This window comes from Primulina eburnea, chromosome 2, assembly GCF_022965805.1.
Source record: "Primulina eburnea isolate SZY01 chromosome 2, ASM2296580v1, whole genome shotgun sequence".
NCBI lineage: Eukaryota > Viridiplantae > Streptophyta > Magnoliopsida > Lamiales > Gesneriaceae > Primulina > Primulina eburnea.
In genome coordinates, this window is record NC_133102.1 from 27,805,509 (window position 1) to 27,824,681 (window position 19,173).

Sequence of the window (19,173 nt, forward strand, 5' to 3'; positions counted from 1 at the left end):
GCGCATATGCGCCACTTCATCTCGCGCATATGCGCCAAAGCTACTGGAGGTGTCGTGCATATGCGCCACTTCATGTCGCGCATATGCGCCGATGCTACTGGAATTGTCGTGCATATGCGCCACTTATCTTCGCGCATGTGTGCCAACTGTTCTGTCCTAATTTGAATATTTTCTCCTCTTGTCCATGTATTTCCTATTCTCATATCAATTAACACTCCTCATTATATATCATGCATACTCATATATTCCGAGTATTACGTCAATGAGGACTAATAATCTCGAGCCTTACATGTTGAGAGCATGTGCATTGCACTTTCATGGGAATTGGAGTGATCAGTTACCTTTGATAGAGTTTGCTTATAATAACAGCTACCATAGTAGCATTGAGATGGCTCCATATGAGGCGTTGTATGGCCGAAAGTGTAGGTCGCCTCTATACTAGCACGAAGTTGGAGAAAAAGCTGTTACCAGGCCAGAGCTTGTTCAATTAACCGTTGACAAAGTAGCCATGATCAAGGAAAGACTCAAGGCAACTCAGGATAGACAAAAGAGTTGGGCCGATTTTAAGAGGAGACCGTTGGAATTAGAAATCGGTGAAAAAGCTTATGTCAAGGTCTCGCCAATGAAAGGAGTGGTACAATTCAGTAAATCCGGAAAGTTACATCCAAGATATGTGGGACCGTTCGAGATATTGGAAAAGTTGGGAACCTTAGCGTATCGTCTAGCGTTGCCGCCTGATATGTCAAGAATTCACAATGTTTTCCACATCTCACAGCTGAGGAAATATGTCCCAGACCCGAGTCATGTACTCAAGATGGCACCACTGATAATAGAAGGAAATCTCAATGAAGAACTCAAATACGAAGAAGTCCCTATCCGAATAGTGGACGCAAAAGACCAAGTGTTGAGGCACCGGACAATTCCATACGTCAAAGTGCAATGGTCAAATCATACCGAAAGGGAGTCCACTTGGGAACTCGAAGAGAAAATTCGTTCACAATACCCTTATTTGTTCACAAACTCCAACTGATCCAAGTTTCGAGGACGAAACTTTCAATAAGGAGGGAGGGATGTGAGAATCCGGAATTTCCGATCCGAAGCAAATCGTGTAAGAAATTCGAAATTTAACCTAAACCAAGCTCAACAATTTTCATTCTTCGAACTTAAATTTTCAGCTAACTTAACTCGAGAAAATAGCTTCAAAGCTCGGAGACTAACTCAACGGGAGGCCAAGCTGCAAGTAATCGCATCCATCAAAGAGTTATCACTTGAGGAGTAAAACCCCAGCTCAAGGACTTGATCTTTCAGCTCAAAGCAGCTCAACCAAGCTTGTCCTAATAGGACCAAAAAGGGATCTAAAAGATGAGCTAAAGGCTTGGACAAGTTAAATGTGCAAGAAGCAACCTTTGAGATAACCAAGGAAGAAGCTAATGGATGAGCTAAAGGTTAAGACAAATTATGTATGCAAGAAATGACCTTTGAGATAATCCATGAAGGAGCTAAGGGAGGAGCTAGGAGACCAGGACACATTAATGATGCAGGAAATGAGTCTTGGTGCTTGGCATATCTTTGACCACAATTATGTGAGCAATTATTTCATTTCTTGGGCTCCAAGTGGTAGACCAAAAGGGGCTAGGTGGAAGGTCTTTTTTTGCCTATAAATACCACTCACTTGGTTGAGAAAAATCACACCACAATACCTCTCAAATTTCGGCCAAAGGAGAGCAAGAAAGTGAGGAAAATTTTCGGAGTGCATGCTATCAAAGATTTGCGTCGAAGTGCTCCTAAAATCAAGTCTTGTTCTACTCAACGAAATAATCGAAGTGTTGTCCAAATTTCTGGAGAAGTCTGTTCAAAGATCAAGCAAGTATTAGGACTATATCTTCAAAATACTGTAAGTGGGTTTTTGATATGAATTGTATTTTTAAATCTTGAGTATATAAGTTATGACATGCATGTATGTGTGTCCTTATTTTCGAAAATGTCAGTTTGTTATATTTAAAATTTCGATCGATTATGTGATTCTTCTATGCTTCGAAATTCGTTGATTACGCTATGTCTGTAAGAAAACTCTGAAATCTGAAAAGTTCTGTCTGTTACTTCTGAATTCTGGTTGCACTGTTACGATTCGACTTTGAAATGGGACGAGAATTGTAGTTGTGTTTTGGCCCCCATTGGTGTGTATAAAACTATGTTCTGTTCTGGCCCCATTGGTGGGTATAAAACCATGTTCTGGCCTCACCCCTTAGAGGACTAACATATTGGGGACAATTTGACCATGGAAATGAGATGAGTAACAATGTTGTGTCCGTTTGATTGATCTGTTTCTGAATTGTTTTGAATCATCTGATAAATTCTTTCATTTATTCGATTTGTTTCTGTCGTGATAAGTTAAGAATATTAAGTTTTGAAAGTCTGTTAAACGAGTTTTAAGAAAACTAAGTTCTATATGTATCTTGGAGTCGATCGACCCCCACTTGCTCAGTGCTTCCCAAAACACTCACCTCTTACAAATTTCAGATAAAAACGAAGAGCAAGTAAACAATGAGGAGCAAGAAGTATTCTGGGGATGGTGATCAGATTTCGAGACCAGGAATCGACAATTGTACTTCTTTTATTTTTTTTAGCTTCTGTAAACTCTGATGTAAAATTTTATTCTTTGTCATTATAAAACAATATTCTATTTATGAAAAAAACCGGTTGATTTGATACGAGGATTTATTGTTTTCAATGTAATTGCTAAACAATGCCGGATGTCGTCGTCGCTTCGAACTCGGGGCGTGACATTTAAGTGGTATCAGAGCCAGGTTCATAATCCCGCTGGGATTTTGACAAACAAAATTTGACGTGGCAAAAGCCTAGTACATCCCAATTTGAGTCCAACTTGCATCTGTTTCCTAAATTTTGAATAGACTTCAAAAATCTATCCCTTCAATTGCTTCTAAATTCTTGGTATAAAAAATTTTCCACGACCACTTTGTTTCTATTATTTGTGCCTTTCTATCTTTGATACGATTCTGATGCTTTACTTCCATTTTTATCCTAGGAAATGGCTGCTCCACGTACTCGCGCTCAGGCTTCTCTTCGTATGCGACATCTTACCATAGATAATCAAGCTAGGGAGATTGCGACTTTGAAGGCGCAACTGACTAGGGAGAAACTGTAAAAGCAGGAGCTTAGCGAGATCAAGCACATACTAGAGACCGACGTACATCGACTTGCTCATCATCTGGACTTGGCTGAGAGCCAAATTCTTCATGTACCCACCAATTCAGCTCGCATTACGCGTCTGACTTCGCTGAACAGAGAATTGCTAGAGAGAGTAGAAATAGAAAGAGGACGTGCTACTAGGGCTCGTCAACGTCAGGAAAAGTTGAACACCAAACAAGAAAGGTACATTTCCAAGCTTCACGGCACCATGGAGAGGATTCAAGAGCAGAACAACTACCTACATTTGGTGATAGAGAACATGGAAGAAGAGGAGGTAGCACCGATGGAGGTGGCTGGAGTAGACAGCGCCAGTGACAGCAACGGCGGAGAGATGTTCGACTAGATTAGCATTATAATAAATTATCTGGATTGTAGTAAACTTGTGACTGAGAACATATTATGTGTACCAAATTATTTTGAAACTTTCTATTATCTTCTATTATTGCATATTTAAAAACTGATGAGTATCTTATTTATAAAAATGTTTTTATAGGAAACCAACATGGACTTTCAAAGCATTATAAATGAACTTCAGAAACAACTTCAGGAAAAGGAGTAAGAAATTAAAACACTGAAAGAAAAAAATGATAAACTCGAGAGAGATAACTTCCAGCTAGACGGGAATAACGTATGCATGATGGAAGATCTTCGTGAGGCCAGAGTAGAAGAAAAGAAACTATGCGAAGATGTTAGACGTTATGCTGCTTATCATCTAGAGTCGGAGCGTCAGCACGAGATCACCAAGCATGAGTTGAAGAAAGCACAAGATAGGATATTTACGCTCGAAATCCGGGATGATATCTCCTCAAAACGCAACACCGTCGTGAAGAAGGAATCGGGGAGCAAGAAATCGATGAAAAAGTAAGTCAATCAACAATACAAGAACTACAGGATCAAGTAAAAAACCTCGATCACCACAACACACAATTGCAGAATTACATCGAGCATCTAAAGAATGAGATGGTCAATATGGAGGAACTCATGGAACACTGGAAGAAAACCATGTGGAAGAAGAAATTAATGAAGCAGTATGGGACATAGAAGTATTAGACGAGTAGAGAGAGAGAGTTCTAGAATAGGCTTCAATTGTATCTAGAAATATTTGATTAATAAATTGTTTTGAAAAGAGCGGTTGTATGGAAAATCTCTACAATTTAATGAAATTATTTCTTTGATTAAATATTGTGGCAAACAAATTAATAAAATACATGTTTATAGGAAATGGCAGGCAGACCGCCCCGAAACAACCGTAACCATCGTGGCAACAACCAAGATGAAAACCCACCACCACCACCTCCGAGAGTAAATCTCAGTCAAGAAGATATGATGGCGATAAATACTATCGTAACAGCGATGTTGCAAGGATTCGTGAACCCATTGGCTAACGCTATCCAACCACCTCATGAACCACACCCGCGTGGGATTAAATATCATTATGAATCCCTCAGAAGAAATCGAGTTCCAACTTTCGACGAGAACCCAAACCCAGAAGTCGGTGATAATTGGCTCAAAAATGTCGAATCACAATTACACCTACTTGAAGTGCCTGAAGAATTGAGAGTAGAGGTTGTAACACCGTTTCTTGAAGACAGAGCACGAAAATGGTGGGAAACCGTGTCACCAGCTCTAGCTGAAGTGGAAGATATCACCTGGCAGATTTTTAAAAGAGAGTTTTTGAAACAATACTATCCAACCGAATTTCGTCTGCAGAAGCTGAATGAATTCGAAAATTTAAGGCAGACACCGGATATGACAGTACTGGAATATACCTGTGGGGACCCGGACGCTAATTCATGTCTTAATCATTATTAATGTCAAATATAACAATTAAGAAAAGTGGAACTAATTTTTTTTCCTTTTAAATATAAATGCGGAAACATAATAATAATCTATCTGATATACATGTCAATATAAAAGTACAAGTCATGTACTACATGTCTCTATCTCAACTAGGTTCAACAGCTATACATCAAGTGCTGAATCCTATTTTGCTTCTGGGCCCGGATCTCCACGCTAACTATAATCTCTCATCCTTTTCTTGATCCAGATCCTGTCCAACCTGTTGTCATGCACACATACAAACAAGACAACAGCCAGATAACTCCGGTGAGAATTATATTCCCAGTATAAACCAAGTATGCATGCATTTCATATAAACAGATATAACAGCATAAAACAGATATTCATAACATGTATCATAATCAGAAACATGAATCAATATCAAACTGTAAATCGTACTCTGAACATGTACCATAATCAGGAACATAAATCGGTATCAACCAGTAAATAACATTTTGTAACTCTTAGACTCGGACTCGACTCATTCCTAATCTAGGGATCCCGATATGAATAAGAACGCAACATTCTCCCATCTACTTTACCCCAGCTAGACGGTGGTATGTTCTTAGTCCCAGACTTTGGTTGTCTATATCGAAGATCTGCAATAGGTGTCGGTGTTTTCCTCAGTATATATCGATATATATATCCAAAAGTCCAGTTACTTGGCAGTTCTGCCATGGAGATTCTGCCAAAGACTAGGCGGATCTGCCTAACTCTAACTCATGTTTTGCTATAGATCAATAGACTATGCATATCAATATCAGGACTTGAAAATATCAATACAATAATCATTCAGTATGTGATTTTGGGAAACTCATGTCAAATCTAACTCGAGTTGTGCAATCCTGAATCAACATTGATTTATACCTTTCATTTCGTTCTGTCGATCTGACTCTGTCGAAGTCTCGAACTCACTTCCTGTCAAGTCAATCTGACAATAACAATATCGAATACAATGTATCAATGTATAACTCAACTCAAGATCTGTTCTAATCAATACTCAAATCAAACATAACCTGATCCATATCAACGACTTACAATGCAATCTCAATAACTACTGAATCTGGTCAATATCAATTCACTGATGTTTCGACGTCATAACAATACAATCTCAATAACCCTATCACTTCCAACATCACATATATAATAACACGGCTCATAATCAATATAAGTACAACCCGAAATCGTAACAATAATAGATCATAATCTCAACTCTGTACAATCTCGCAATACCGACGATGCAATATCAGTATATACGAACCAACAACTCATCTGATCCAATTCTGAATAATATCAATATACCCAGCGATACAATATAAATCAAATATCAATCCCAATACCTCATAATCAATAACAACACAATTCTTATATCAAATTGGTCTAATCACAATCAATCAACTCTGAAAATTCATAACAATTATATAAACAGTCCGTTCATCAATCTGCCTTCAATTATATACTGATCAGTATATCCAGAACACATAATATCAATAAAATCATAATTCCTCCAATATCATCATTTGAAATGATATCAGAATTCTATGAAACTTACGTCTTGTTGTAGGCTCACTCTTCTAGCTGCACGTCTCGCGCATATGCGCGACTTCTTTCGGTGCATATACACAAGACACTATGTCTCAGCACGTGACTTCACGGTGACTCTCACATATGCGCGCCCTTGCTTGGCGCATATGCGCGAGGTCCTTCACAAGTTTCTGCCACCCTCGCGCATATGCGCGAGGTCCTCTGCCTGCCTCGCGCATATGCGCCCGGCATGGTCGCGCATATGCGCGAGGTCCTTTCCTCGCACATATTTCCAACTTCTTTCCGGCTTCTCCGATCTGATCCGTTCTGTCTGTAATCATATCAATTATCACCAAATCATTTCAGATTACGATAATCCAAATCTCGGGCCTTACAATACCTCAAGGTTTAATGATCTGGGAACCTACGTTCCAACAACTATGTCTGATGAAACCTTGAAGATGCATCGTTTTAAGAGAGGACTCAACCGCCGGATTCAATCGGCTTTGGCGGTGTTCAAACCAGACAACTTTGCTGATTTGATGGGCGCGGAAATGAGTGCAGAAACAGATATTAAGCGCCGAGAAGATGAAAATAGGAATAAGGGACCGTTGGTCAACCAAACTACTCAAAATGGTCCCAAATTTAAGAAGCCAAATAATTCCAGTGGACCTCCAAGAGGAAATTTTAACAGTGCTGGTAAGACCGAAGGAAAGTGGTGCGAAACATGTCGACAGAAACATGTTGAAGAATGTTATCGGAAGACATACGCTTTTTTTAAGTGCGGAAAGGTGGGTCATAGAATTAAGGATTGTCCAGACAACAAGGACAAAGGGGCGGGGCCCAACAAACAACATGAAAACAAGACAAATTCTCGGGTTTATTCAATAACCCAAGAGGAAGCTGATAATACCAACGAAGTGGTGGCAGGTACCATCTTACTCAATAAAATGCCTGCATATACTTTGTTTGATTGTGGTGCCACACATTCATTTGTGTCTAAAAAGATTTGCTAAGAAGCTGAAACTTGAGCATGATATTCTTAGTGAACCGTTAAGTGTGGCAACACCTGCCAGTAAAATAATTGAAACTCGCAAAGTGTAACGAAATTGTCAAATTTGCATAAGTAGACAGGATTTTGAGGCAGAACTAATCCAACTCAACATGATTGAGTTTGACGTCATTCTTGGAATGGTCTGGTTAGCTAAAAACCATGCCATAGTAGATTGCCAGAGGAAAGACATCAGACTTCAGACTCCAACTATGGAGGAAGTCATATACCACGAGAAATCCAATGAACGAAAATCTCTACTATCTGCCTCACAAGCCTGGAAGGCCATAAAAGGAGGTGAAGAGATTTATCTGTCAGTAATCAATGAAGTCAAAGTGGAAGAAGTCCTAAAGTTGGAAGATATTCCAATTGTTCAAGAATTTTTAGATGTTTTCCCCGAGGAATTACCGGGAGAGATACCCGATAGAGAAGTAGAATTTGAAATCAATTTGGTCCCTGGTGCTGCACCAATCTCAAAGGCACCATACCGCATGGCTCCAGTTGAATTAAAGGAATTAAAGGAGAAACTTCAGGAATTACTGGATAAGAAGGAGGTTCGCCCTAGTGCATCCCCGTGGGGAGCACCAGTGCTCTTCGTAAAGAAAAAGGACGGAAGCATGAGGCTGTGTATTGATTACCGGGAGTTAAAAAAAATAACCATAAAGAATTAATATCCACTCCCAAGAATTGACGATCTTTTTGATCAGTTAAAAGGAGCCAAAGTTTTCTCAAAACTCGATCTAAGATCTGGCTATCACCAGCTGAAAGTCAAAACTGGGGATATCCCTAAAACTGCTTTCAGGACAAGGTATGGACATTACGAATTCACAGTAATGCCTTTTGGCCCAACAAATGCTCCTGCAGCATTTATGGACCTGATGAACCGAGTGTTCAAACCATACCTCGACAAGTTTGTGATTGTTTTCATAGATGATATCCTTGTGTACTCACCAAGTGAAGAAGAACACAAAGAACATCTGCGTTTCACTTTGCAGACACTGGGAGAAAAAGAACTATACACCAAATTCAAGAAATGTGAATTTTGGTTAAAAAGTGTAGCGTTCCTAGGTCATGTAATTTCTGAATTAGGGGTGTCAGTAGACCCTAAGAAGGTGGAGGCAATCAAGGATTGGCCACAACCAAAGACAATGACTGAAGTAAGGAGTTTTCTGGGTTTAGCAGGCTACTATAGAAAATTTGTGGAAGGATTTTCTTCGATAGCCATTCCACTCACCAAACTTACTCAGAAGAATCCAAAATTCATTTGGAATGAAGCATGTGAAAGAAGTTTTGAAACTCCGAAGACGAAACTCGCATCCACACTAGTACTAGTTCTTCCCAAGGATGGTAAGAATTTCACTGTATACAGTGACGCTTCAAAGGGAGGATTAGGGTGTGTGCTTATGCAAGAGGGACATGTAATTGCTTATGCGTCACGACAATTGAAACCCTATGAGCATAATTACCCCACGCATGATCTAGAGTTAGCCGCAGTAGTATTTGCGCTAAAAATATGGAGACACTACCTTTATGGAGTAAAATGTGAGGTGTTTATTGATCACCAGAGCCTCAAGTATATTTTCACTCAAAAGGAATTAAATATGAGGCAAAGAAGGTGGATGGAACTTCTCAAGGACTATGGCCTGTCAATCAATTATGATCTGGGAAAGGCAAATAAGGTGGCAGATGCTTTGAGCCGAATGAACCCAGGGAAGGTGAACTTATCTTAACTATCAGTACAACCAGGTCTCCGAGATACCATCAAATTGAAGCAGAGTCAAGACACCTCCATCCTTAAAATTAATGAACAGATCCAGGAAGGAAAAGTTCCAGAATTTCAAATTGATGAGAATGGTATCCTTTGGATGAAAGGACGGTTGTATGTGCCGGACATTGATGGAATTCGTGAAGAATTAATGGTCGAGGCACATAAATCAAGATTTTCAGTACATCCAGGAAGCACCAAGATGTACCGGGATTTGAAAAATAATTACTGGTGAACGGGATGAAGAAAGATATAGTTGTCTTTGTTGCAAAGTGTTTAGTCTGTCAACAAGTCAAGGCGGAACATCAAAGGCCTGGAGGACTTTTACAACCATTGGAAATACCGGAGTGGAAGTGGGATAACATCTCCATGCATTTCGTTTTAGGGCTACCAAGATCAAGGCAAGGTCATGATGGAATCTGGGTAATTGTTGACCGATTGACCAAGTCTGCCCATTTCTTGACAGAACGGATGAATTATAATTTGGATAAGTTAGCCACCTTGTATATGGACAAATAGTGAGACTACATGGAGTTCCAACAAGTATATTATCTGACAGGGATCCTAGATTTGTATCAAGGTTCTTGAAGGGTTTTCAAAAGGCAATGGGAACAAAAGTCACTCTCAGAACAGCCTATCATCCTCAGACTGATGGCCAAACCGAGAGGACAATTTAAACCCTCGAGGACATGTTGTGTGGGGACCCGGGCTCTAATTCTTTTCTTTGGGATTAAATGGATCTTTATTAAAAAAATTTGTCAAAATTTTGCTTTTAACATTAACTCAAACGAAAGCTAAAACAAGAGGTTTCTATGTTATTCAACAACATAATGTACAAACATAAGATACACACGTTTCTTGTCTCCATCCATGTTCAACAAACCAGTATTTAAATACAGTACATGTCAAAAGTACAAACTACTAGTTCCTCTGCTATGCCCGTGATCACCACGCTATATCCATCTCTCATCCTCTGCGTGACACAGATCCTGCCCCACCTGTTGTTATGCACACATACAGACATAACAACAGCCGAAAACTTCGGTGAGAACAACTCCCAGTATAAACATGTAGACATGCATATAAACAATCTAAATCATGAAACATGCTATCATGAATTAAAGAACTACAATAGATTCCATATTCTATGAAACCAACATAATATATACATGCAATTCAAATCAAATCATGTCTTGACTTGACTCAACTATAACTCTAGGGATCCCGGTGTGAATAAGACGTCAATGGCTGTCACCTACCCTCCCAATCGGGGTGACTGTACTTCTTATTCCTAGACTTCGGTCTGAGCTGTATCGACGTCTACAATAGGAGTAAGAGCTGCTCCTAAGCTGCGATAACACCGAACATCTAGATATTTGACAATGGCTGTCAAAGACTCTCCTATCTTAAATGCAATGAATATCAATCTATAAACAAAGCATGATCATTTCATAATATATGAATACAAGTCTATAACCAAATCAAAATCATATTACAAGATAAGTAACAATTCTAGTATGTGATTTTGGTTGGGAAACTCAAATTGAATCTCATTTGAGTTGTATCTCCCCAAACAAAACATGAAGTATACCTTGCGTTGTTAAACCTGTATCAATGTCGAGGTCTCGGTGTCGAAGTGAGGCACAATGGATCTGAAATGGAAATGATCAATACACCTTCTATTAATTCTAACCCAATTCAACACTTCTACAAATCACTAGTACATCTAAACACAATTTGACGGCATAACGGCGTAGTTTCTCGATACCGATCAATCCAACATTCAACATATATCAATATCTAATTTCCACAATCCATAATCAACCTCATAGAACATCATACTCTCAAAATCTGCATAACTCAACAATAAACATGCTGAAAAATCATAACAATTGAGTACGATATCATTTCTTCGTTCCGGTTGTGTTTTTACGATATCAATACTCTCAAGAACATAGCATAGAGCTCAATTCTTCATTCTCCTACCATATATATATCAAAACATGCTGGAATTGAATGAAACTTACATCCTTTGATAGCTCTTGTCAAGAGGAGCAAGAATCTCAACACGGAACACAAATCGGAAGGTTAAATCTTAAGAAATCTTACTGTGAAGCCTTCTCAGACTTCTCAGACTTCTCAGACTTTTCTCTCGTCCTTAGCTTCTGAAATGGCAAGGAAATGAAGACAACTGATTTAAATTTGCATGGCAAGGACACTTGGCTTTTTCTTTGTGCTGCACGTCTCGCGCATATGCGCGACATCAACCGCGCATATGCGCGAGACCTACTGGTCTCGGCAATGTCTCCTCGCGCATATGTGCCACTTCATCTCGCGCATATGCGCCAAAGCTACTGGAGGTGTCGCGCATATGCGCCACTTCATGTCGCGCATATGCGCCGATGCTACTGGAATTGTCGTGCATATGCGCAACTTATCTTCGCGCATGTGCGCCAACTGTTCTGTCCTAATTTGAATATTTTCTCCTCTTGTCCATGTATTTCCTATTCTCATCTCAATTAACACTCCTCATTATATATCATGCATACTCATATATTCCGAGTATTACGTCAACGAGGACTAATAATCTCGAGCCTTACATTTCTCCCCCTCTAAGAAATGATTTCGTCCTCGAAATCGAAGTTAATCTATCAAATAATATATATAATCAAAACTGAATAAATACTTACATCATCGAAATAACTCGGGATATCTCGGTCTCATATCCGCTTCTGTCTCCCAAGTCGCTTCCTCGATGCCATGAGGACTCCACTGAACTTTCACAAGTGGAATAGTCTTCGTCCTGAGCCGCTTCTCTTTCCGATCAAGGATCTGTATCGGTTGTTCAATATAGCTCAAATTCTGATCAAGCTCAGCTTCATCAGGCTGAATGACATGAGAAATATCTGGCATGTATCTACGTAACATCGATACATGAAACACGTCATGTATTCCAGATAGAGAAGGAGGAAGAGCAAGTCGATATGCTCGATCGCCAATCTTTTCAAGAATCTCATACGGACCGATGTATCTAGGAGACAACTTCCCGCGTTTGCCAAATCTGACGACGCCTCTGAAAGGAGAAATTTTCAAAAACACTCTGTCTCCCTGTTCAAATACCAATGGTCTACGTCTGATATTGGCGTAGTTCGCTTGCCTATCCTGTGCTGTCTTCATTCTTTTCTGAATAATTTTCACTTTCTCAGTAATGTCACGAATCGTATCAAGTCCTAATTCTGGTACCTCGGAGATGTCATCCCAGTACAGTGGAGATCTGCACTTATTACCATATAAAGCTTCAAACGGTGTCATCTCAATGCTCGTCTGATAGCTATTATTGTAAGATAATTTGCAAAGAGGTAGGGAATCTTGCCAACTAGTGCCAAAATCTAGCACTACGGCTCTCAACATATCCTCTAAAGTCTGGATAGTCCGCTCTGACTGTCCGTCTGTCTGAGGGTGATAAGCAGTACTCAGGTGTAATGTCGTACCTAAAGCCTGCTGTAAACTGTGCCAGAAGTGTGAAGTGAATCGTGGATCACTATCTGATACGATAGACTTCGGCACACCATGTAATCTGACTACCTCTCTGACATATATCTCTGCCATGTGATCATGTCTATAATTCATTCTATACGGAATGAAACAAGCTGATTTGGTCAATCTGTCGATAACGACCCAAATCGCATCACAGCCCCAGGATGATCGAGGTAACTTCGTCACGAAATCCATGGAAATATGATCCCATTTCCATTCAGGAATAGACAAACTCTGAAGTAAACCTCCGGGCTTCTTTCTCTCGGCCTTCACCTGTTGGCAATTCAAGCACTTAGACACATATTCTGCGATGTCTGACTTCATCTGTTTCCACCAGAACTGTGTCTTCAAATCGTTGTACATTTTCCTACCACCAGGATGAATGCTAAATCGACTACAGTGCGCTTCTGACAGAATCTGATGTCTCAAATCTGAAACATCTGGCACAACAAGACGGTTATTCACGTATAAAACATGATCACGTACCTGGTATTCTGAAAAATGCCCTGATCTGACCATCTGAATCGATCTCTGCACATTCTGATCCATTCGTTGTGCCTCTTTAATCCTCCAAATCAAATCAGGTTCAACATGAACGGTAGCAAGTCGTAGTGGCCTACTATCTGTATCAAATTCTAATCCAGACAGACAGCAATTCTCAACTAACTTAGTAACACCTATCGTCGATAAGGATAAGGAACAAACCTTTCGACTCAAGGCGTCCGCTGCTGCATTTGACTTCCCTGTATAGTATTTGATCTCGCAGTCAAAATCTTTCAGTAGGTCAAGCCATCTACGCTGCCGCATATTCAGTTCTGATTGCGAAAATAGATACTTCAGGCTCTTGTGATCGGAGTAATTCTCAAATTTCTCGCCATAGAGATAATGACGCCAGATCTTTAATACAAATACAATAGCCGCCAATTCGAGATCATGAATGGGGTATCGAACTTCATGTAGCTTCAGTTGTCTCGAGGCGTATGCGACCACATGATCTCGCTGCATAGGAACACATCCCAACCCTCGGTGAGAAGCATCGCAATATACAACGAAATTACCCGTACCTGAAGGTATCGTCAGTACTGGAGCACTGGTCAGCTTTTTCTTCAATTCCACAAAGCTAGACTCACAATCCTCGGACCACACAAATGGCACATTCTTTTGTGTCAACTGGGTAATCGGCTTTGCAATACTGGAGATATCTTTGATGAATCGTCTATAATATCCTGCTAGACCCATGAAACTGCGTATCTCCGGCACAGAAGTCGGTCTCGGCCAACTTATCACAGCTTCCACTTTACTCGGATCTACAGCAATACCCTCTCCAGATATAATATGACCCAAGAAGACAACCCGATTTAACCAAAATTCACACTTGGATAATTTGGCATACAGTCTCTCATTTCTTAGTGTCTGCAACACTATTCTTAAATGTTCTGCATGCTCATTTCTGTTCTTAGAATACAACAGAATATCATCGATAAAGACGATAACAAACTCATCTAGATACCTCTGAAAAACACGATTCATCAAGCCCATAAATACCGCTGGAGCATTTTTTAAACCAAAAGGCATGAAAATAAATTCGTATTGTCCATACCGGGTTCGAAATGCTGTCTTCAGTATGTCTACATCTTGAACTCTGAGCTGATGATATCCGTATCGCAAATCAATCTTAGAATAAACAGAGGATCCCTGCAACTGATCAAATAAATCATCAATTCTAGGCAAAGAATACTTATTCTTTATCGTTGCCTTATTCAATTGCCTGTAATCGATACACAACCGCATCGACCCATCTTTCTTCCGCACAAAAAGTACCGGAGCACCCCAAGGAGATACACTAGGTCGGATATATCCTTTGGCTAGAAGATCTTCCAACTGTTCTTTCAGTTCTTTCAGTTCAACAGGCGCCATCCTATACGGAGCTCGAGATATAGGAACAGTACCTGGCACAAGATCTATGCTGAAATCTACCTCTCGCACTGGAGGTAACCCTGGGATCTCCTCTGGAAACACATCTGCAAACTCCCGTACTATTGGCAAGTCTGCCAATGCCAGGCTCGATTTCTGTACATCTACCGCATACACAAGGAACCCATCTGCTCCTTTCTGCAACAACTTATTCATAGTCAAAGCCGAAATCAAGGGAATCCGAGATCTGGAACCCTTACCGTAGAATTTCCACTCTTTTGCCATTTCTGGTCTGAATATGACAATCTTGTGGAAACAATCCACGGTGGCTCTGTACTTTGTTAACATATCAATCCCAACAATGCAATCAAAATCAGCTAGCCCAAGTACTATACAATCTAGATCAATATCATGACCCTCAAATTGTAAGATGCAATTTCTAACCGTAGTCACCGATATCAATCCACTTCCTAACTGAGAAGTAATCGATACGACATCCAACAATGACTCAACAGGCAAAGAATGCAATAATGCAAATCGTTCTGAAATGAATGTATGCGATGCACCTGTATCTATCAATATATAAGCAGGATAACCGCAAAGAAAACAGTTACCTGCAATGACATCGTCTGGTGCATCTTGTGCTTGCTCCTCTGTCAATGCAAACACCTGAGCCTGTTGTCGGGTCTGCTGACTCCCGGTCTGACCACCTCTGGCTCGAGGCTGGATCTGTGTAGGTGGCGGCTGAAAGGAATGGACAGACGAAGCTTGCCTCTCAGGCTGAGTCACGGACGCTGATGACCCTACACCCGGAAATATCTGTACACTCCTCTGTGGACAGACCTTGGCAAAATGCCCCTGTTGTTTACATATGTTACATCTGCCCACTACTCCCTGACAGTGATCTGTGGTATGTCGGCCTCCACAAGTGCTGCAATATACACCTGTAGAATCAGCACTCTGGCCAGGACCTCTCTGTCTAGACCCGCTGGAGCTTGACGAACTGCTCCATGTCCTCTTAAACTGTTTGCCATTCGCTTTTAGTTGATCTTTTCGCCCACTGCTACTACCACCGCTATCGAATCTAGGGGGAGGTTGTACTGGAGGTAGTGGCGGTCTTGGACTCGGGGCAACATACGGAACACTCCGTTGTCTCAGCAACCCTGCTTCAGCTCCTTTGGCACGATTCAATGCATCCGCGAAGTTGTTGGGTCTCCCCGTATTCACCAGCGTAAAGATATCTGGATTCAGGTCATTTATAAACTGATCAGCTACGGCCTCATCATTACCTGAAACGTGTGGTTCAAAGCGAAGAAAAGAAGAAAATTTAGCAACATACTCTTCAATGTTCAATTGCCCTTGCCTCAGGTTTGCAAACTCAGCGCCTTTATCTTTACGGTAGGATACAGGAAAGAATCGCTAATAAAACTCTGTCTTGAACACTTTCCCTGTAATCTCGGTGTCACGCTGTTCTAGTGCTCTCTTAATATTCAACCACCAATACTTAGCCACGTCTTGCAGTTGATGGCCAATGAGTTTCACTCGTTTCTCATCACTATATTCTAGAGACTCGAATAACATCTCGACATCCTCAAGCCAGCTTTCACATTCGATTGCATTTTCTGTACCTTTTAGAGTTGGCGGTCGAAAGGACTGGAATCGTTTTAATAGAGTCTCCATAGGAGTCGCAGTCACATCCATCGGATCTCCGGATGTGCTACCCTGTTCTGGTGCTAGTGGTCGTAAGGGCACGGCTGCTCTTCTAGGAGGCATGTATCTGCTATTCAGACAGATTAGTATACAGTCTATACAAGCTGTCTCAGTCCTCCTCTGATCATTTACCACTGATCCAGAATTTGTTCTGATTCAGTCTTGGCGAATACATGCTGTAAATCAATTCAGATAACACAACAACATGTAATAGGGAAAGCAATAAATCATGCTAGCACATCAAAAGCAAGGGAGAAGACTCGATCTACCCCGCTCCTTCTATTCTATCTCAGTCTACAGAACCTACTGCTCTGATACCACCTGTTGTGGGGACCCGGGTTCTAATTCTTTTCTTTGGGATTAAATGGATCTTTATTAAAAAAAATGGGTCAAAATTTTGCTTTTAACATTAACTAAAACGAAAGCTAAAACAAGAGGTTTCTATGTTATTCAACAACATAATGTACAAACATAAGATACACACGTTTCTTGTCTCCATCCATGTTCAACAAACCAGTATTTAAATACAGTACATGTCAAAAGTACAAACTACTAGTTCCTCTGCTATGCCCGTGATCACCACGCTATATCCATCTCTCATCCTCTGCGTGACACAGATCCTGCCCCACCTGTTGTTATGCACACATACAGACATAACAACAGCCGAAAACTTCGGTGAGAACAAATCCCAGTATAAACATGTATACATGCATATAAACAATCTAAATCATGAAACATGCTATCATGAATTAAAGAACTACAATAGATTCCATATTCTATGAAACCAACATAATATATACATGCAATTCAAATCAAATCATGTCTTGACATGACTCAACTATAACTCTAGGGATCTCGGTGTGAATAAGACGTCAATGGCTGTCACCTACCCTCCCAATCGGGGTGACTGTACTTCTTATTCCTAGACTTCGGTCTGAGCTGTATCGACGTCTACAATAGGAGTAAGAGCTGCTCCTAAGCTGCGATAACACCGAACATCTAGATATTTGACAATGGCTGTCAAAGACTCTCCTATCTTAAATGCAATGAATATCAATCTATAAACAAAGCATGATCATTTCATAAGATATGAATACAAGTCTATAACCAAATCAAAATCATATTACAAGATAAGTAACAATTCTAGTATGTGATTTTGGTTGGGAAACTCAAATTGAATCTCATTTGAGTTGTATCTCCCCAAACAAAACATGAAGTATACCTTGCGTTGTTAAACCTGTATCAATGTCGAGGTCTCGGTGTCGAATTGAGGCGCAATGAATCTGAAATGGAAATGATCAATACACCTTCTATTAATTCTAACCCAATTCAACACTTCTACAAATCACTAGTACATCTAAACACAATTTGACGGCATAACGGCGTAGTTTCTCGATATCGATCAATCCAACATTCAACATATATCAATATCTAATTTCCACAATCCATAATCAACCTCATAGAACATCATACTCTCAAAAATCTGCATAACTCAACAATAAACATGCTGAAAAATCATAACAATTGAGTACGATATCATTTCTTCGTTCCGGTTGTGTTTTTACGATATCAATACTCTCAAGAACATAGCATAGAGTTCAATTCTTCATTCTCCTACCATATATATATCAAAACATGCTGGAATTGAATGAAACTTACATCCTTTGATAGCTCTTGTCAAGAGGAGCAAGAATCTCAACACGGAACACAAATCGGAAGGTTAAATCTTAAGAAATCTTACTGTGAAGACTTGAAGGACTTCTCAGACTTCTCAGACTTTTCTCTCGTCCTTAGCTTCTGAAATGGCAAGGAAATGAAGACAACTCATTTAAATTTGCATGGCAAGGACACTTGGCTTTTTCTTTGTGCTGCACGTCTCGCGCATATGCGCGACATCAACCGCGCATATGCGCGAGACCTACTGGTCTCGGCAATGTCTCCTCGCGCATATGCGCCACTTCATCTCGCGCATATGCGCCAAAGCTACTGGAGGTGTCGCGCATATGCGCCACTTCATGTCGCGCATATGCGCCGATGCTACTGGAATTGTCGTGCATATGCGCCACTTATCTTCGCGCATGTGTGCCAACTGTTCTGTCCTAATTTGAATATTTTCTCCTCTTGTCCATGTATTTCCTATTCTCATATCAATTAACACTCCTCATTATATATCATGCATACTCATATATTCCGAGTATTACGTCAATGAGGACTAATAATCTCGAGCCTTACATGTTGAGAGCATGTGCATTGGACTTTCATGGGAATTGGAGTGATCAGTTACCTTTGATAGAGTTTGCTTATAATAACAGCTACCATAGTAGCATTGAGATGGCTCCATATGAGGCATTGTATGGCCGAAAGTGTAGGTCGCCTCTATACTAGCACGAAGTTGGAGAAAAAGCTGTTACCAGGCCAGAGCTTGTTCAATTAACCGTTGACAAAGTAGCCATGATCAAGGAAAGACTCAAGGCAACTCAGGATAGACAAAAGAGTTGGGCCGATTTTAAGAGGAGACCGTTGGAATTAGAAATCGGTGAAAAAGCTTATGTCAAGGTCTCGCCAATGAAAGGAGTGGTACAATTCAGTAAATCCGGAAAGTTACATCCAAGATATGTGGGAC

General features: G+C 40.4%; 1 protein-coding gene across 1 annotated transcript; it reads left to right on the top strand.

Annotated features, from left to right (window-relative positions):
- The first annotated feature begins 4,431 nt into the window (after positions 1-4,431).
- On the top strand, positions 4,432-9,624 carry LOC140824185 (uncharacterized). Its single transcript, XM_073185781.1, has 6 exons — positions 4,432-4,965; positions 7,035-7,503; positions 7,778-8,178; positions 8,620-8,781; positions 8,872-9,339; positions 9,436-9,624. The coding sequence occupies exons 1-6, from the start codon at positions 4,432-4,434 to the stop codon at positions 9,622-9,624; spliced, it is 2,223 nt and encodes a 740-aa protein (XP_073041882.1).
- The last annotated feature ends 9,549 nt before the right edge of the window (positions 9,625-19,173 follow it).

Bases quoted from the DNA above. Each gene is read 5' to 3' on its own strand.
- LOC140824185 (XM_073185781.1), top strand. From the start codon at position 4,432: ATGGCAGGCAGACCGCCCCGAAACAACCGTAACCATCGTGGCAACAAC. The intron at 7,504-7,777 runs GTACCATCTTAC...TGGTCTGGTTAG, and splicing joins TACCAACGAAGTGGTGGCAG to CTAAAAACCATGCCATAGTA. The intron at 8,782-8,871 runs GTAAGGAGTTTT...AAACTTACTCAG, and splicing joins AACCAAAGACAATGACTGAA to AAGAATCCAAAATTCATTTG.